Source organism: Amphiura filiformis, chromosome 11 (genome assembly GCF_039555335.1).
Source record: "Amphiura filiformis chromosome 11, Afil_fr2py, whole genome shotgun sequence".
Lineage (NCBI taxonomy): Eukaryota > Metazoa > Echinodermata > Ophiuroidea > Amphilepidida > Amphiuridae > Amphiura > Amphiura filiformis.
In genome coordinates, this window is record NC_092638.1 from 50,853,690 (window position 1) to 50,873,745 (window position 20,056).

Below are 20,056 nucleotides of genomic sequence, written 5' to 3' on the forward strand. Positions count from 1 at the left end.
AATATTTTCAACTACAATCTAGGCAACTGGACTTTTTAACTCGAATAATTTCCAAAAAAAATATTTTTAACATCAAAAAATGTTCACGTTCGATCCTGAACGCATCATCAGCCGACTGATCTTCTGGCGGTAAAAGTTCAGTTTGGAGTCAGCAGAGCAATATGCAACTAAGGCGACCAAAATCTGGTGAGATATGTTTTCAACGTAACTGGACTCCATTATAATTATTTGCTAAATGACTTAAGCATGACCTTGAACTTCGTGAAAATACTGGCTTCTAACTCAAATCTCACAAAAGTAATATTTATTTAATCAAAGCAAGTAAGAAAAGGAAAGATACGATCCGTATCAACATGATCATGATGATGTTTTGTCACCGTTTTTTCTTTTTCTGAACATTTGACGTCATCTACGACAGAGCAATCTAAATGAAAATGATAAATACATTTTAGCTTTAATATGACATAAACATGTAGCTTGTTATCCATCTTGTAAAAATAGCTAAATGCTGCTATTATCAGTCAAAATAAGTGGCAAATTGTCAAGCAGCTCTATTCCCAAGTCTTTCAGACTGTTTTCATGCGCCTGATTTACTGTAAATTATCCTTAGGTAAACAGTCATTAATCAAGAATATATCACCTATGCTTGTTACTTCCTCCAAGCGCTTCAGGTAATATGTAGCACACAAAAGAAGTACACAGTGGAGCTACCACGAAACCAGCAATATGTCGGCAGACACAGTTGTTTGAGATGAGGGCGTTTACATATTGATACTCTAAGATGTATTTTTTAATATGTACGTGTGTCTACTGTTTTGAATATGTACCCATAGTACTTATTTAACGTTATTAAAGCACAGAGCACAAAATTATTTGAGAAAAAGAGGATTATTTTAATCAATAATTGAATGTGAACTTCTGTCAAACCAAATTCAATCCTGCGGTTATCTGTAAAAGTGAAGTCTATGGTCATAATGGGTGATGGTGTATATCGAGAAATGTATTACTGTTTTTTGTAGAATAGCATTGACAGTAATATTTAAAACCCATAAATCTAAAATTTTATACATGCTATAATGCTAAACGTGGTATAATTGTAATGATCATTTTACTGATCTTTACGGCTATGTCAAGGTTCTTGTTTTTGGGTCAGAAGCACAAATGTTCTCTCAAAAAAGGTCGTCGGTGTAAGATTTTGGTGGCATTATTGGACGTTATTTTATAAGAAAGGTACAAACAAATTGAGTACAAAAAAATCAATGGATCGATTCAATATGGCTTTAGAAATTCTGTCTATAAATTTTGGCGGGAACGCTCAATCATGTGACAGTTGAACTTGTGCAGCACGTGGAGAAAAACAACAACATTGAGGTGTTTAACCTATTGGTAAATCGATTGCCCGTTAACGCTGCTCAAAGGTGTAAACTACGGTGATGAATTGGCGTTAGCTACGTGAAATTTCATAGATCAACGAGCTTTCACAAATTGTGTCAAACATGAGCTCTGGGCATGCACAAACCACGACACAATTATGATTGCCACTTTTATATAAAAGATTGATTCTCCTTTAGGCTTGGACGATATTGTTGTGTGGTACCAGGAATGGTATTTTAATCATACAGAAATGACGCGCATGTTGTCCGCATGATGTTCGTGTGATTAAATCACGATGTTTCACGAGTTAGTGATGATAAAAACAGATGAAATCAATCGTGTGTCATTTCGATTAGGGATTTTACATTAATACTGTGCAAGGGTCTGGTGCCAAGTGCACAATTACCGAGTAATCCTAGTTTATCTCAATAACAACTAAACGACTGAAGAATCGGCATGTTTGTACTGTATTTGTATTGTATTTTTAAAATAGATTTGCCTATGAAAAAAAATGTCCAGTTATGATCACGATAGAAATCGGTAATCCGGTATTTTTAAAAAGATTTATCACTCTTCAAATCGTCTGAATGACTGCGGCACGTGTGCACAGGTATAGTGTAACGTTAAAGAAAAGAAGAACCAGTATAATGATAACGTCAATTAAATCAAAGTGTTATCATGGCCACTATACGAAAACTTGTCCAGTTCATTGCGTATACGGTCGTATATGCAAAAACGTTGGACAATATTATTTTAGAAGAATGTTAAGAATTTATTATTACTCGGAAGTATATTAACTTCAATTTTGGTTTTAATATATTGTTTTCTAAAATATATATGACAATATTAATTCTTAAATCTTCGGAAACTACTTTATTTTGGGAGGTTGAAACATACCATATTTAGTAAAACGTTGATGAAATATTAACAATAGTTATTACGGTGTTGTGAGTTACTGATTCACTTGCTTCAAGGAATTGGTTTTTAACCTTATTCTCCTCAGGGTTTAATCTCACAATTTGAGCTTGTTTTTTCACTAAAGCCTTGCAAAAGCCATATTTTCTCCTTATCATCGCAAAACAGTGGGGTTGTTTTAGGTTTAATTTGGTATTTGATTATGATTTGTGAATATAGAATATATCTATATAACAAGTATATTTTACAAGTGACTAACATTGGAATTTAGAGTGCTCAAACCCATTACAAGTGAGCTATAGAAACAAATTCAAAGTATAGACCTCTGGCAAGGCAACCGTTACTTAAAGTTTCACGGAATACCCTCACTTACGATCATTGGGTAAACCGATCATCATCTATATATATATATATATATATATAATGCAAAAGCATCGCATTGACGATATATTTTTAAAAAATGAAGGAGTATTAGGTTGTGGCTAGCAGGACCGGAAGAACATATGGGAATGAACAGTATTTTAATTTGGTAGGTAAGTTGGGTGGCCACCCTGACGTTCCCATCCCTCTTTGCACATCGATTGGACCAGAATGCTCTACCGTGTCACTTATTAACCTAAATCCCAATAGATGGTTTGATGAAGGCAGATATTTGATTTTGGGTCTGGCAGATACGTGGATAATTAGTGAAGATGGTTGGAACACGGGGCACAAATGGAGATCGTGCATCAAGGGAATTCGAAGGCGGTACGCCCCAAGATGGGAATACTAGTACCAAAAATAAATTGCCAATATATGGAAATATTGATTATTATCGGAATATTTTGACAAGATGTGCCCAATAGTGAACCACAAACAATTCCTGCTCATCTGCAGACAATGCGATACCACCTGGTATGTTTTCCATCATAGTGATGCAGTCTAAAAATGTATATTTCCCTCCTTTACGTGAATATCTGTACACAGCCTTATTGTGAGAACCCCAGTTGCCAACAAACAGTTCCCCTTGCTTGCTGCAGCACACGTATCCAGGTTGCCATGACTGAATACCAGGAGGGGGCTTAATGAGCATGATGAGTCTGGCATTGTGTCCCGATTGATCCATTACTTGCAGGGTATTATCATCAAATGATATGACAAGCTTATCATCTGGCATACAGGTTATGAAACGAGGGGATGATGTTGTTTCATACTTAGATATCAAAGTCCCATCTGGCTGATGAATGGACACAGTCTTGTGACCATACCAACCTAATCCTGCAATGATTCTACCCGTTGAATCTACAGTGACTGATCTAGGTGTGGATGGCTGATTATTGATATCAAATGTGGAAGTAGTACTGATTAGGATACCTTGACTGTCATATATGTGGAATTCATTCGTACCAGTCTGACCAGGTATGATGTATTGGTTGCTGGGAGTGATGGCAATGTCATCGGTCTTGGAAGGAGAGCCTTTGATCACATGTTTGAAATTACCATTCCTAGAGAACAATGTTACCGGTGCCACTCCGCTGTTCAAAACAATATCCCCATTAGGGATAGGATGAATGGCAATACCCGTTGGAAACATTACTTCCGGTTTAGTTATTATTTCTCCGCATTCTTTCCACTGCTTAACAATGCTGGGCTGGTTGCTTAGCTTGGTGCTAGGCACAGATCGGAACCTTGAAAATAAGCGGAAACTTGGACCTAGAGAGGCTTTAGGCTTGCATGTTGAATCTAGATGATCTTGTTTAGATTCCGCTGATGATGGCACGTATTTTGCTTTCTCTGGTAAGGGTTTTGCTGCTGCTACAGATTGCGCCAATACGTTGCTGGCTTGATGGCTGGTAATATGCAGTTTATCGCGTAACAACTGTTCCAAAGAAGGCAAATCCACTGACGTACGTTCCTCCAGTTGGATCTGACCTAGTTTGCTATCTACCGTGGGTTGCGATACACCAAGTTGTTGAAGTGATGATGATATTGGTGGGTAGAGAGAGATGATATCAGAATGTGAACCAGATGCAATCACATTTGTTGCTAATTCATTTGAATTTCTTAAGGTAGCTAGATCAACCTGGAGCTTTTCCTCAATCTGTTCAATTACTTTTACATTTGCCTCTTTCTTACGATAGGCATCTTGCTTGTAAGCTCAATTAGATTGTCCACTTGCTGTACAAATTCATTCCTTGCTTCATCTATGGCTTGTGTCTTTGCATGTGTATCTTGCGCAAGATTCTTTTTTGCCTCCTGTATTTGTTGGATTGCAGTTGTGTATTTCTCTTCTACACTAGCAAATCTTCTGGTGAGATTTTCCAAAGAACTTCTCTGTTGCGTTGACGCTTCTTTCAGCCGGATGAATGAATGACCTCTATGAGTGGGATCAAGGACACAGCAATCTGAGCAGGCAGCACAGCCACAGTTCTCACAGAAGTACTCCTGTTCCTTGCCCTCGTGATTTTCACAATAGCCTGAATAGGCAGCGGTAGATTTGTTCTGTAAAATAAATAAAAGGAAAATATTTAGTATTGAGAAGATGCAGGTGGAAGAAGATGGTGATAATAATAATGATGATGATGATGATGATGATGATGATGATGATGATGATGATGATGATGATGATGATGATGATGATGATGATGATGATGATAATGATGATGATGACAAACGACGATTTTGTACTCATATTATTAAATATACTTTTACCAACATGGGTTAAAGTAAATAGCATATTTACAAAATACATACCTGCTTTGCTTTATCTACAGTTTCTTGCAAATTAGTCACAAGAAAATGAATAGGAAAACCTTTTATTCCTTCCTCTTCTGGAATCGTGTGGATCTTGTTGCAGAGAGGACAACTCACAATGCTATTATCATCAACTCTGCAGGAATTTGCCCAGCGTTCCAAACACTCACAACAGAAAACATGAAGACATGGCAAAACTCTTGGATCACTGAAAGGCTCATAACAAATAGCACACTCTAGAAAGTGTGTGTCTATTGTCAATGCAAGGGAACTTCTTGCTTCCGCCATTTTGCAATATAGAGCACTATAGCTACACCACTGTGAGTCTTTATTACATCAAAAAGTTTTAGTTCAATTTCAGTGTTAATACTACCTAACACTATTCACAGCTAAGTTAATGCATGGGTGCGCAGGTCAAGGCCTTTTTGCATGGATAACAATGAGGTAACACAACCTCCTCACGCAGTTTCTATTGATTGCTATATCATGCGTGTCACCATTATTAATGACTGTGGAAAAACTACTCATAGGCAAGCAATCAACCAGGTTCTGGAGCCTACATTTACTTGTTAAAGGGACATTAACAGATTTAGAGTTAAACAAATTTTGTTTATAGAGACTTTATACACATTTTAAAAGGTCAGAGTATATGAAGAAATCATTTTGGCATTTCACAAGGATCAGAATTGTTTTTCCAAGACTTTCTGCTCGGATAACTTTAACTTTTATTCATATTTGTTTGAAAGGGTGTAAAACTTACTAGTAGTTATTTTTAAGAAAAGTTGAACAATGATGGCGCTATTTATCTTAAATATTGTTTTGCATCTTTACAAGTGGTAGACACTTGTAAATGGTATTAGAACATCAGCAAAAAGAGTAACAAATTACAAAGGAATTTTCAAAAAACTTTTTATCATGAAATGTAGGTTATAACTCATATTATTTAGATTTAGATTAAAATATATGTAAATAGCGCCCTCAATTTGCACACAGATTTATAGTTTATAGAATAAAAATAACCACAAAAAAGAAGAAAAGGATGGATAATTTGATGTAGAGACTAAAATCTATGTTAAAAATTGTTACAAAATAGTTTATTAGTGTGATAGCTGTTGGTATTGTTCATGTCTAGAATTGAACATTATAATGTTTTGTTAGAAAAATTAATAAATGATCACATCAAACAACCGTGGTATATTGGGGTTGTAAGTATATAATATACTATTATTTTATCTTATATTAGACTGGGAGCCCATAAGATTTATTCAGCTCATAAGACACAAAAGGTTTGATGGCCTGGTTATGTTAGTATAAGGCCAAGATTAAATATTCCATATTGCTGCCGGGTCACAGCATGTACGGGGCCCAGACAGTAGCCTCAAAGGGGTCCGATGTCCCATAACTGATTTATTTAGCTGAAGAGACACGTGGATGAATCTTTTTGCCTGGGGGTCACAAAATAGGGGGCAAAAATGCATTTATTCAGCTCATGAGACACATAGAGGAAACTTGTTGGATATCACTCCCAGGAGGATACTTTTCATGCCTATAACAATGACCAGCGATTTTGGCCTGTACGGAGGTAGGGGTAGACAGTAGCCATATGGTGTTATTCAGCTTGAGAAGCACATGGATGAATCTTTTTGCACTGGAGCTATTACTCATTGGGGTTTCCAAAAATGCCAATGCTAGCAACTTTTTCCTGTGTCCTGTCCTGTGTTTTCGATGTCCGATAACTGGTTATTCAGCTGAAGAGACACGTGGGTGAATCTTTTTTAATTATATCTATTGCACATTGATGTTTATACTAAAAATACTAATGACGGCAACGTTTTCCTGTGCAGGGGCCCATACAGTAGCCTAAAAAGACCCGATAGCCCATAGATGTATATGTCTATACTACTAACTACTAACTATACTACTGCTGATATTGGTATTGATGAAGTAGTAATTACCTAATTTACTTCTGCTAATTATTGGTATTGAGGAGGTATTAATGAAGTAGCTATCTATTGTTGATACTGGTATTGATGAAGTAGCTATCTACTGTTGATATCAATATTGAGTAGATATTTGATGCTGGCTGAATAACCAGTTATGGACATATGGCCCTTTGAGGCTGGTGTCTGGGCCGTACAGCAAAAAGTTGCTGTTATTGGGATTTTTGTAAACCCCAATGTACAATAGTTCCCAATCAAAAGGATCCATCCACGTGTGTCTTTGGCTGATTAACCAGTTATAGGACATCGGCCCTTTGAGGCTACTGTCTGGGCCCCCGTACAGGAAAATCTTGCGTAATGAGTACGGGTATTGGCTGCTTGGTTTAATTTTGACATATTTGTCTTTATTTATGGTATACAGGGGTGAACATAATTGGTATCTTAATTATTTGTGCACTGTAGTCCATTATTTCGGAAATTCGCAGGACATTTAGGAAAATAATTATGAATTCTAACTATTTATGTCTGGTGGCTACTATATTTGAGAACCATTTTAGCCACACATCCCCATACCCCAGGTATTTTTGAAAAAGGTCAAAACAAAGCAAACGTCTGGTTCTAGGTTAGTTCCATGAATTGAGCTTCATATCGCATTAGAAAACGATGAATTAATTACAAATAGAAAAAAAGATAATTCAATTTCAGCTCACACCTTGTAATAAAGGCACAATTAATTTTTAGTATGTTGTAACCTTTATTTACAATGGTTCGTTGATTTCGCCGTATTATGTCACATATAATACAAATGCAATCATGAAGTGTAGCATTCTATAGTATAATTACGAAGCCGCTTTGGGATTGACAATATTGTAATGTTTATAATTCAATTGGGAGCTAGATGCGATTACGATCTAAACAATGAGCTGGTAACTTATAATTGCTGTTGGGAAGAACGATCCCTTCCATTTGTCAAAAATCAATAACTCGTTGCCAGCGACGGGGTATAAACTTGGCTCAACCACGTGCATCGAAGAGCACACCAACAGGGGAATATATACCGGTATTGAAAATCTTTATAGTCCCTAACTCAATTCAAGCGAAAGTTATTGCTATATTCCATGTAAGTTACCAACATTAAAATATTCTTCAAGTTGGCGTTGCTTTAATTGGAATCTACTTCGTAACCCTTGCCCTGATTTGGTTATAGACAATCATTCCGTGCGATTTTTAAACCATTTATGCTCCCATGCAGGTTATAATGTGCTTATTTGCAAAAGCTAATATCCTGCCTAAGTATCTTACGAATTCTTCGGAGTCTTAGCGTAAAAGGAGAAATAGTAGTGTCCTGTATCCCTTGAGCACGTAATGTTTTAACATTAACTTATATACAAGTTACACTATTACCAACAACAAATATTATTTTCATTTCTTTCTTTTTTTCATTTTATAAAAATCAAATCATAGACAATCAGGTGGAATTTTGAATTATTTTAAACATCTTAACAACATTAATTAATAACGCATAAATATAATATAAGATGCACAATTTTTTTTTTTTTTTTTGAATGGCAACTTTTATTGAAAATTAATGTTGGGTCATAAGTTTTCATATACGCTAGCCTTTTCACTAATGCTAGACAAGAGTTGATTAAATCTCTAGTACCATCGACATTGTCTGTGACTGTGAATGATACCAAAATCAGAACATGAATGTTTAAAACATAAAGATTCTTCTTCTTCCATGATGAGCAATATATCCATTTATGCATGATGCTCTAGAGAACAGTATAAAGAATTATTTCATAAATCGGCATATAAATGAAATTTCGCCATATTCCCATTGGTAATTTTGTATTCGTAATAATTGCGATACCACGGAGTTTATTAGTTAGACGTGTCGGTTCATGGACAAAAACTAGCAAGGATATACGTGGAAGATCCCTTTGATACCGGTACTTCAAAACTTAACATTGATGCACACCACTCCACGCCATACATAAATTCTGCCAGTCACATTTCCCCAATATGACATTTTTTTAAAGTAAAATTTTAATTTTAATTTTACTTCATTAAAGTTTGGTGGAGGCGGGGTTCGAACTCACGGCGGCGGACTGCTTTGGACACACTATGAACCCAGCGCCTTAGACCACTCGGCCACTTGTCTTGTTGGAATTCATTTGAAACTTATTTGAAGATATAATCGCAACTTCAACATAGGCCTACCACGTGACAAGCAAAGGCAGAAAACGTACCATATTTTGGAATTTTATTTGCCTAAAACATTTATGTGTATTATTAGCGCTCAATTATTGTTAACTGCGTGTTTTATGCAAAAAAAATCCAACGATAAACATGATAACTGGGCGTCTATGTGGACAATACATTATATCGATTTTGACACGTGCTGGTGTCGGTTCATGGACAAAAACTAGCAAGGATATACGTGGACGATCCCTTTGATACCGGTACTTCAAAACTTAACATTGATGCACACAACATTGATGTTACAAAAATTTTGCTTTGAATGAGAAACTCTCAAATAGAAAGAACCGGGTAAATTAACATTGCTACAACAATTGCATATAAATGACCAACCTGGACTTTATTCGCTGTCGTAGTGCACGTTAGTAACCATTGGTTACTGCTCCAAGCCTGGGCTCATACAGTCACCTGTTCCGAATTTTGATAATGCCATAGGCTTTGTGTTGTGATCATTTCGATCAGTGGTTCGTAACAAAGAAAGCGTGATCCAGTTGGCCTAGCAACGGTCATATTGTAACGTACACTACGACAGCGAATTGTGTATTTATGATAAACCAGGACCTGGACATGACCAGAGAGTAGTTATTCTTGAGAGGGCACTCACCTCATTTGCATGGCAAAATTACCCGTCTCCTCTGCAGCCAATTTGGTTTCGCTCCATCGAAATCAAGCTGGTCACGGAGGAGACTACTTTCCTTTGTGTTTGTTCATTTGTGTATGGAGAGCCCTTCTTGGAGTCCGTTTGGACTCAGGCTACGCTCTCAGCTAGAGTCCGACGCTGCATTGTACTAGAAACACCTTCTCTGTGAACTCGCTAGAGCAAGGAAAATAAAAACTGGTTTCATTACTATCTGTTTTTGAGCTTTTTTGCAGGTCTGCGACCATGGTGTTACCACAACTGTCTTTGCGTCATTAACATGTGCTGGAGTCTAGCACAGGTCAACCAAAGTCCCGGATTTTAATAAGACAATAATGATTGACACACACACCAGGAAGTTTCTCATCCAAAAGAATGAGAAAATTTAAATTCTCACCATTTTGGCCGTTTCTCATCAAAATGTCCGTTTTCTCATCCAAAACTTCCTTTAGTGTATTAAGTTAGCTTAGGCCTATTGATCCTAAATTTGCTGGTAGGGTAAAACTCGTTTTATGGGGGTGTTTAAAAAAGTTGGCCACACATGCGTATAGGCCTACATTATCATACTTGAGTGCCCCTCCCCGGTGAAATTTGAGACTCATTTGGTCACCGTCCTAAGCGTCCTTGCCCACACGAGTCGCCCAGGAGTAGGCCCTACCAGGCGGCTGACACTGAAAAATTTGCATGGAAAAATGACCCGTCTCCTCCGCAGCCAATTTGGTTCCGCTCCATCGAAATCAAGCCGGTCACGGAGGAGACTACCCTCCTTTGTGTTTGTTAATTTGTGTATGGAGAGCCCTTTTTGGAGTCCGGAATGACTTAGGCTACGCTCTCAGCTAGAGTCCGACGCTACATTGCACTAGAAATACCTTTTCTGTGAAATCGCTATAGAGCCAACCGGGAGCACGTATTCGTTTTGAAAATATAGCATTAAAATTAGTATCACCCTTGTGGCCACCGTGCAGTGGAAAACCTTAATTCTTTCATTAAAAGGAAATGAAAATAAAAAAACACGGATCTACTTGTGCACCAATAAAATTGGCACAGCAATTTGTCTCAAATATGAATGAATTTTAAGAAACATACGGGGTATGATGGACATTGACCTGACGCCATGATAGTAGGATCTATTAGTCGTTTTATATACAATGTATATACCGTATTGTCATATTACCAATATTTGTCATTATATATAATGAGTAATATCTAGCAACGTAAATGTGCAGTTCATATGCACAAACGAATACTGATCTTTATGATATTCAGGTTTTGTACATCACATATAACATGTCACATAGGAGGTCATACGTGTTGACCTTCATCTATTGTATTTGTTCATCTGTGTATGGAGAGGATTAGCGCCATTAAACGCCATTAAAACGCCATCAGTATTAGGGCGTAGTTCAGTGAACTCACCGGATTGCTATTCCAAGTACTTTGATAATACAGATAATATGTATTAATGGGTCGAGGCGATTGTATTGAAAAACCTAATAAATTATTCATAACAGTTACGTAATCAATCGATAGTGCGGACACTTTTTATTTGCAAACCACCAAAATTCGTGATCTTTTAGCGTTGGAAAAGAAACCACGTGAATTCTCAAGAATATCAACTCTCTGGCCCTACCCGGCATTATTAATTATTAGTGGTTAGCCTCCCTAAATACAGTCGCGTATCGTGTTGTCAATTATCGTTACTTGTGTCCATGGATATGACCCCATGTATAAGTAGGCCCCTAGTCTTCATAGAATTCACACAGTCTATGCCATGTCATTTACGGATACAAAGAGGATAATAATGTTGAGGGCGCCCACAAAATCTTACACCGTCTTACACAATGTTCCAAGGCAAAGTTCAGTTTAATATTTACTCATCGTAAAAATACAGACGTTTTATTATGTGATGATGTTGTCTGGATGGGTGGACAGTTGTCACACTGTGGAAAAACAACAACCGGGAATCCGCATTCATTTACAAATAGCATTAAATTAGTATCACCTAGTGGCCTCCGTGCAGTGGAAAACCTTAATTCTTTCATCAAAAAGAAATGAAAATGACAAAAAACCGGATCCACCTGTACGCCTATAAAATGGGCACAGAAATTTGTCTCAAATATGAATGAATTTTAAGAAACATACGGGATATGATGAACCAATGACCTGACGCCATGATAGTAGGATCTATTAGTCGTTTTATATACAATGTATATACCGTGTTGTCATAATACCAATATTTGACATAATATATAACGAGTAATATTTAGTATTGTAAATATGCAGTTCATATGCACAAACGAACACTGATCTTTATGATATTCAGGTTGTTGTACATCTCATATAACATGTCATATAGGAGGTCATATGTGTTGACCTTCTCCTATTGTATTTGTTCATCTGTGTATGGAGAGGATTAGCGCCATTAAAACTCCATCAGTATTTGGGCGTAGTTCAGTGAACTCACCAGATTGCTATTCTAAGTACTTTGATAAATACAGATTATGTATTAATGGGTCGAGGCGATTGCATTGAAAAACTAATAAATTATTCATAACAGTTACGTAATCAATCGATAGTGCGGACACTTTTCATTTACAAACCACCAAAATTCGTAATCTTTTAGCGTTGGAAAAGAAACCACGTGAATAGAGTGTCATCCCCCTGACATGACGTGGACAGCTTCCATTGGTACCGACATTGTTGTACTATGATAAACCAATACTGGTAAGCTTCTATAGCTAGCAACATTATTTTACTATATTAAACCAGGACGTGGAAAGCTTCTATTGCCACCAACATTTATTTACTATGATAAACCAGGACGTTAAGCTCACATTACTCTCAAAATTTGTGTATTTATGATAAGCCAGGAGGTAGAAAGCTTCCATTGATACCAAAATTGTTTTAATATGATAAACCAGGACGTGAAAAGCTTCCATTGCTAACAAATTGTTTAATTATAACAAACCAGAAGGATGAAAGCTACCATTGCGACCAAGCTTATCTTTAATAAACCGAGACATAGAAAAGCCAAAATCATCCACTCTGAAAATTGTCGTAATATAATGTTGCTTTAATGCTATAACACGTGTTCTGTTAAATAAGAAAATGGAGGGAGAACTTGTTATTACAATTATGATAACACTTGATGCAGAAAACTTGACTTGCATTGACAGTCAAAATTATCGGATCAAAGAAGAACCAGGACGTTGAAAACGTACATTGTTTATAATAAACCAGGGGTTAGAAAGCTTGCGTTGCTACCAATCGTGCATATCACATTACTATTCCTCCCCATGAGTTTGGTACTTTAGGTACAATTTTGAGTATTTTATAAAAAATGTTATTGCTTGTTACTTCGCAACAAAATTGCATCAATTTTGATACATCACAGCGAAAGAACTGGACAGTTGGCATAAACCCAGCTCAAATTGTAGTTTCTTTTCTAGATAACTTTCATATCAAGAAAGATAAAACATACTCCAAATGATAGCTTAGAATTAACATTTTGTATACTGTATGTTGGTACATGAATTTCATTCATAGCCGGTATTGCGGTCTTTTTGACTTGTAGATGAAAGTGCATACATCAGACGTAAAATAAAAGCAACCGTCCTATATTACATACGTTTGAACACAAGACAGTTATATATTGCAACGGTTTACTGCCATCTAGCGTTATACTTTCAGTGCATTTTTTCATATGGAATGAATATTTTCTGAGGGTGGTATGTATTGAGTTTTGACAAAGTCAACTTGCATTCGAGTAACGTATACGTTTATTATATTTTTGAAAGAAAGAGGGATAATGAAGAAAGAAAAACGAACAACATGAAAGGAACAAACATGGACATAAACAAAGCAAAAAACAATGTGAAAAAGTAAACAGAATAGGGTTAACCCCGTGAGAACTACCTGCCTATTGGTCAAAAAGAAGTTTTCATTTATCAATTGGACCAATCAGAAACATTGTTAGAATAATTTTACCACGCAAAAAAATTGGGGTGAATGATTTGCAAAGCTCCATTCTGATTGGTGATTAAAGTAAAGATTTCACGTAATTGACCCATCATAGGCAATGTTGGATAGGCAGGTAGTGCTCAGGGGGTTAAGAAACCATATCTGATGGTGGTCCAATATGTTCTTGTTTTTTATCTTAAATTGATGCCTACCATTAAAACAATATGTTTCCCAATTCGTCGGCTTCATTCCATAGTGGCGTAAGGTGGGCACCGCGAATAAACAACTTTTCGAGAAAATCATATTTGAAGAAATGCCAATATAAATTATATTTTGTACTTGATGTGTAATTTTGTATTTAAAACCAAAATTGTATCTGTATATATAATATATAACTTTCAAATATATATAACTTTCAAAAGAAATGAAGACATGTTATTACTGTCAAATTGAAAACACTAAGTACGAGCTAGTACGTCAGTATGGAAACCATCATCATCATCAGTCGGCTGCGGAGCAGGCGATTACAAGCTTTCTCCAACTAATGCGATCTTGGGCAAGCGAAACAATTTTGTTTGGCTGCAGCATCCCTTCAGTACCTCCCAGGAGGTGCTGGACATACTGTAAGTACAGTGTGCGCGGCCGTCCCGGTTTCCTCTTCCCATGTGGTGGAATATAAAGCGCATATTCTTTCACAGGCTCGCCATATTCAAGACGCAGTATATGGCCGAGAAATTTGAGTTGATGAATCTTGACTTTGGCAACCAGTGGAGTGGTGTTGGTCAGGTTGTAGATGGTTTCATTTGGAATCCGATCCACACGCTTGATGTTTAACATGACTCTGTAGCAAGATGTTGCAAATGCATTGATCTTGTTTTCCATGTCCTTGGTAATTACCCATGACTCGCACCCGTACAGAAAGACAGTAACACACGTTGTCTGAAACAGCTTGATTTTTGTTTCGATTGGCAGGGACGGGCTTCTCCAAAGGCGTTCCAGTTTCCAGAAAGCTGCCCAGGCTAGTGCTTTTCTTCTTTTTAGGTCTCCAACACTAGAGCCCATCTTGGAACCCAAATACTTGAAGTCTGTGACATGATTGATGGTACTACCATAGACTTCAAGTGCTGGTTGGGCGTTACAGTTTGCAGTCATTCCTTGCTTCATCTATGGCCTGTGTCTCTGCATGTGTATCTTTGGCAAGATTCTGCTTTACCTGCGCTGATGACAAGGCCTAGATCTGCTGCTGCTGTTGCAGTCCTAGTAAGCTGTGACTGGGCCCGGGCTATGGAAGATTCCAGCAGGGCAATATCATAAGCAAAATCCAGGTCATTCAGCATCTTGGCAGGATACCTGCTTGACCGACGTGGGTAGGTTACAATTCCAGCGTCAATTCCAGAAGTTGATTTCTTCAGAAGGTAGTCTACCAAGATAATGAACAGGAATGGTGCCAACACATCACCCTGAAGCACTCCAGTTGTTACTTGAAAGGCTCTGAGATACTGCCATCTACCATAACGGCACTATTGGAGTCTTTGTAGAGCACCTGGATGGCATTGACCACAACCTTTGGTATTCCATAATGCCGCAAGCACTGAAAACATGACGGACCTGTTTGAAGTCCACAAAAGTGACTGTTAAGGGAAGTTGGTACTCCTTGAAGCCTTCTATGATCCTCCTCAAAATGTGTATTTGCTGAGCACAGCTGCGGCCCGATCTAAAGCCAGCTTGGTTGCTTCTCAGTAAAGGATCAATGTGAGGTCGGATCCTGTTCACCTTTCTTTGGTAGAGGACTGATTACATTCGTAACCCATTGACGTGGCGGTGTCAGCGTTGAGAATACTTCCATACCGAATTCGTGAATTATATCAATCATGCTATTCCCTCCTCCCTGAAGTGCTTATGTAGTTATATTGGAAACCACCAAAACACAATACCCTAACCTTGCGCAACTTCGGTCGCTGTTTAATCCCTATGGCGTTATTTTACGCGGCTTCATTCCATAGTGGCGTAAGGTGACCTTACACCACTAGGGAAGGTGATATACGCCCTCGCCACTAACGAGGTGATACGCATGTATCACGTGCAATCAATATATTATTGAAAAATAACACTTTGATGTTTTGCAAAAGTTCATTCTACAAATCATATACTTTGAAAACTTGCTTGATTTATTGTTGTATGATGAGTTATGTACATTTTACAAAAGCCCTCTTTACAACATGACTCAAGTACCACAGGACCTACAAAAGTATATCTGTGATATTTGAATTCTTCTACATACTCGATATGAAATGATCAATGCAATTTTTGCCAAAGCTCACTACCATTCGCAAGATGCTGTGAACTACCAAATCGCAACAGTTTAAAATAGTTGCTAACCTTAAAACAGCTGTATTTCCTTTGTCTACTGCCAACAACAAGTTATTATATACACGAAGTAGTGCTATCTCAATACTGTGATCAGATCTGTAGGCTGACTGTATCTTATCGCGAAGATGTTGTGTTGTAAGATACTTGTGTATTTGTGTAAGTGTATGCTCGTTCAATGGTTTTAGCGAGACATTTGATGTTGGCCACGATATGACCCTCTATAGCATTCGTCTTATATTATTGGTATTATTCTTATAGTATATATAAAAAATGCATATTTCCATTTTTTACAGATTTAAAGTCGATGTATGTAGAACAGCTGTATGTAACCGTCCACCACAAACAGCCGTAAAGTCGGTAAATTTTATTCTGAGTTACAGTGTAAAATGTGCATGAAGGTCGTATTCATAGGTACCTCAAGTTGGTGCTACATGTATCTCATTTTAGTTCCAGTCAAACACCTTTTAAACCTATCAATAATCCTATTGTTGAAGAAGATAATAAGCTTCTACCTATGTCTATAGAATTCTAAAATAGCTCTAGTCGTCTTTGTTTGCGTTAGCTAAATCTTGTTCAAGTGGTGGGTTACAAAGCATTGTATTTTGTCTACGTATGTATAACCAACAATTAACAATGAGAGGAAATTCCTGAACCTCGTTGAGTTGGGGATGCATTGAAATGACAGCCAATTATGACTGTTTGATATTTACTACCAGCAATGTGGACAGGGAAAAATAAGGTACCATTTTGTTGAAGGAGCAAAGTTCAATAAACCATAACCCGCTTCTGTATATCGTTTGAAGCTTATGATATTAAAAAAATTTCTAAACACGAAATAAAACAAAATTAACCGGGCTGACTTTATGGCTGGTTTGTGGCCGGCGGTCACATATACGAGATGCTTCTAAAACAATCAATATAGCCGCTTTTCAAGCAACTGGTCCCTAGAGACAATCCGGTATATCACTAATGAATTAATATCTATTTTGTTCTAAAATGATCCGAAGAGCATAGTTACGCCACGGCATTTCTGTCACTAAATCCTAAAATATGGCACTTAATTTATACTAGTGGCTGGCAGGGCATGTGTTGATGGATATAGAATGCATTATAATCAGGGTTGAATTATCTTTACCAGAACAAGAAAGAAGAGCACGCTTAACAGAAAGGAGGAATATTATTATTTTTTACAATTTTATTGTGACATTTTACACCTGCGAAGATTCTTCAACGCCATGACTACAAAGTAGTCATGTTCACATAGTTACTGATATGGGTCGTCAAGTATTGCTGTTTAATCTTATTTTATACCTGAGTCTTTCAACTCATACAGGTACGTGTTTCACTCTTTCTCTGTACGTCATTATAAGTGTCTTAAGCCATGTTAGCTGTAGAAAGATATGGGATCTCCCAATATACTTTCTGTGATTTCTTATTTAAAGCGGTTCATACCTTGCCTTGGTGTCATCTTTAATAATTTGTTTTGGAATGAAAATAAGGTGAAGTATATTACAGGCTGTAGAACGTGTCCTTACAAATAACGTTTAGATATTGAATCGGAAATAATGTAGGAAACTTAAAGCGGATAGTTTAGTCTCGCTTAGTTTATATAAGTTAAATAAAGAAATATGTTATATTACACATCAGCCGTTCCCGCTAGAGTTAGACCAGTGGCAATCCAAATAATGACATTCACGTGTTGTTTTTTTATTTTGTATTTGCTTTTTTGGTTTTTGGTTTTTTTTAGGGGGAGGGTTGCTTCTTTCCGTGGCAGATTCTAAATATTTTTGGGGCAGATGATGAAACAATAGAAATTTTACACAAACATGGTCGTGGGAGCAAAAATTGGCCTTTCGGAGGGAAAACAAGAAAAATATGGGCTTTTGGGAAAAGTGGCGTTTTAGGGGAAATCACACAAAATAGGTCTTTTTAGCAGACGGATAAAGCAGGAGGTCTTCTGACCTGCACACAACACCAACCTTAGTATTGAATGCCACCCCCCCCATAGCGTCCATGTTAAACCTAAAACATATGGAAAGGTTTCTATACAAAACCGATTCTCTTATAAACCATCATGCGCACAGTTTCCACCTCGATACACCTGAACACACATTTTTGTCACAAGAGCTTGCAAGCAGAGAACAACAAGCAGCGAATGTCTCCACCACAGTCTTTGATTACACTACACGGTTGAGTGCATAGTAATGTAGGATCTGCGAAGCTTCTAGCTAAAAAATGGGCCTCTTTGATTGGTTTTTGTCGAAACCTCAAGTGTTCTCTTCATCCAATCAGAACTTTTTTATATCAAACGAAAGCTAACACTTCCCCCTAAAAACACTTTTAATCACTACGTCAACAGATAACACAATTCAATGTTATAGCAAGGCGAATGTGGAAAATCTGTTAAACATTATCTATCCAAGCACATTTTTTGACCAAAATGTAGGTATGGTAAAAACCCCAATTGTTCCTTACAATATTTTTCAAATTGTATGTCATTAAAGGAAAAAGCACACTTATATTGTCCATAATACTAGAGTCATTAGAATGAGCAATAGTTAATTCTCTGCAAAAAGTTATTATTTTCGCCTGTTTTGTCATACGGTTGTAAATTCAATGAACTATGACTTTTAAAAAAGAGCGCTTACAAATTGATATGTAATCCACTGCGCACTGAAAACCAGGCTGGCAATCTTAAGGTACAAAAACACCTTCAAAACTACATTACTTGCTAGAAATGTGAAAAACTATAAACAATGAATTATTGGAATGAAATGAAGGATATAAGTTCCATTTTAATTTGACCCGGTGTAAAGGCGGGTTAATTAGATAGATAATAATAATACTAATAATACTACTACTAATAATAATAATAATAATAATAATAATAATAATAATAATAATAATAATAATAATAATAATAATAATAATAATAACACTAATAATAATAATGATAATAATAATAATAATAATAATAATAATAATAATAATAACACTAATAATAATAATGATAATAATAATAATAATAATAATAATAATAATTTTCTTACCGTTTTGTATCAAACAGTTAGTCTGTTGAAGAAATCCTATACTTTATGCTTGGATACTTTATTTATGGAAATTCTCATGTACTTGGTCAAAAAACAACTTATCACGAAACCAGTAACATGTGTTTTAGGTGGGTTAGGACTTTATTATACCCACCCCTTCTATTATTAAATATATTATTTTACCAAAGAAAATGGGCATTATGCATTATTTTAGTGATTTTGTTAAATTTTGATGTAATTTTAAAAAATCTAATTAGCATTGTAAATCGTGATAATACTGCAGCTATCAAAAAAATTTTAATATATAATTTATTGCTTTTTTTGCTGTTTTTGTTGTGTTTATTATGAGTATATCAATTTGGTCTGAAAAATAAAATCTTATCATCTACTCATGTTAAAAATCCCATTAACATGATTACAAAGGTAATTTTATAATATAGCTATATAGCTTAAGGCCGTGTAAAATTAATATTTTGGTTCTCGTCCCCTCCCTCCTCAATTTCTGGGATTTGTCAGATTTTATTTTTTTAAAGATTTTTTTAGACTTTGGAATGATTTATGAAATCTTCATACATAAATAAGTTTATTAGAGAACAAGCATCACTTCCAAGTCTTTTTGTGGTACTCTAGGGGTTTATCCTCAGAATCTCACATTTGAAAAAAAAAAAAAAGGGCCTCATCGTTTCCTCGAGCACTGTTGGAGAAGACCGAAAACTACTGACAATGCTAATTTTACATTGGAAAAAAAAAAAAACAAAAAAACACCTCCTCCCTCATCAATTCATGAAAATCCTCTGGACGAGAACCAAAACATT

At 36.4% G+C, this 20,056-nt stretch overlaps 1 protein-coding gene across 2 annotated transcripts; it reads right to left on the reverse strand.

Annotated features, from left to right (window-relative positions):
• Positions 1-2,025: 2,025 nt before the first annotated feature.
• LOC140164967 (tripartite motif-containing protein 2-like) lies at positions 2,026-5,385 on the reverse strand. 2 transcript variants are annotated; one of them, XM_072188373.1, is made up of 2 exons: positions 5,023-5,385; positions 2,026-4,770 (listed from the first exon to the last, which is right to left on the reverse strand). In XM_072188373.1, exon 2 carries the CDS (start codon positions 3,860-3,862, stop codon positions 3,101-3,103), a length of 762 nt encoding a protein of 253 aa, XP_072044474.1. In that variant the 5' UTR covers positions 3,863-4,770; positions 5,023-5,385; the 3' UTR covers positions 2,026-3,100. The 2 variants fall into 2 exon arrangements, with proteins under 2 accessions (XP_072044474.1, XP_072044476.1); XM_072188375.1 differs by having other exon boundaries at positions 2,083-4,770.
• Between the last annotated feature and the right edge of the window lie 14,671 nt (positions 5,386-20,056).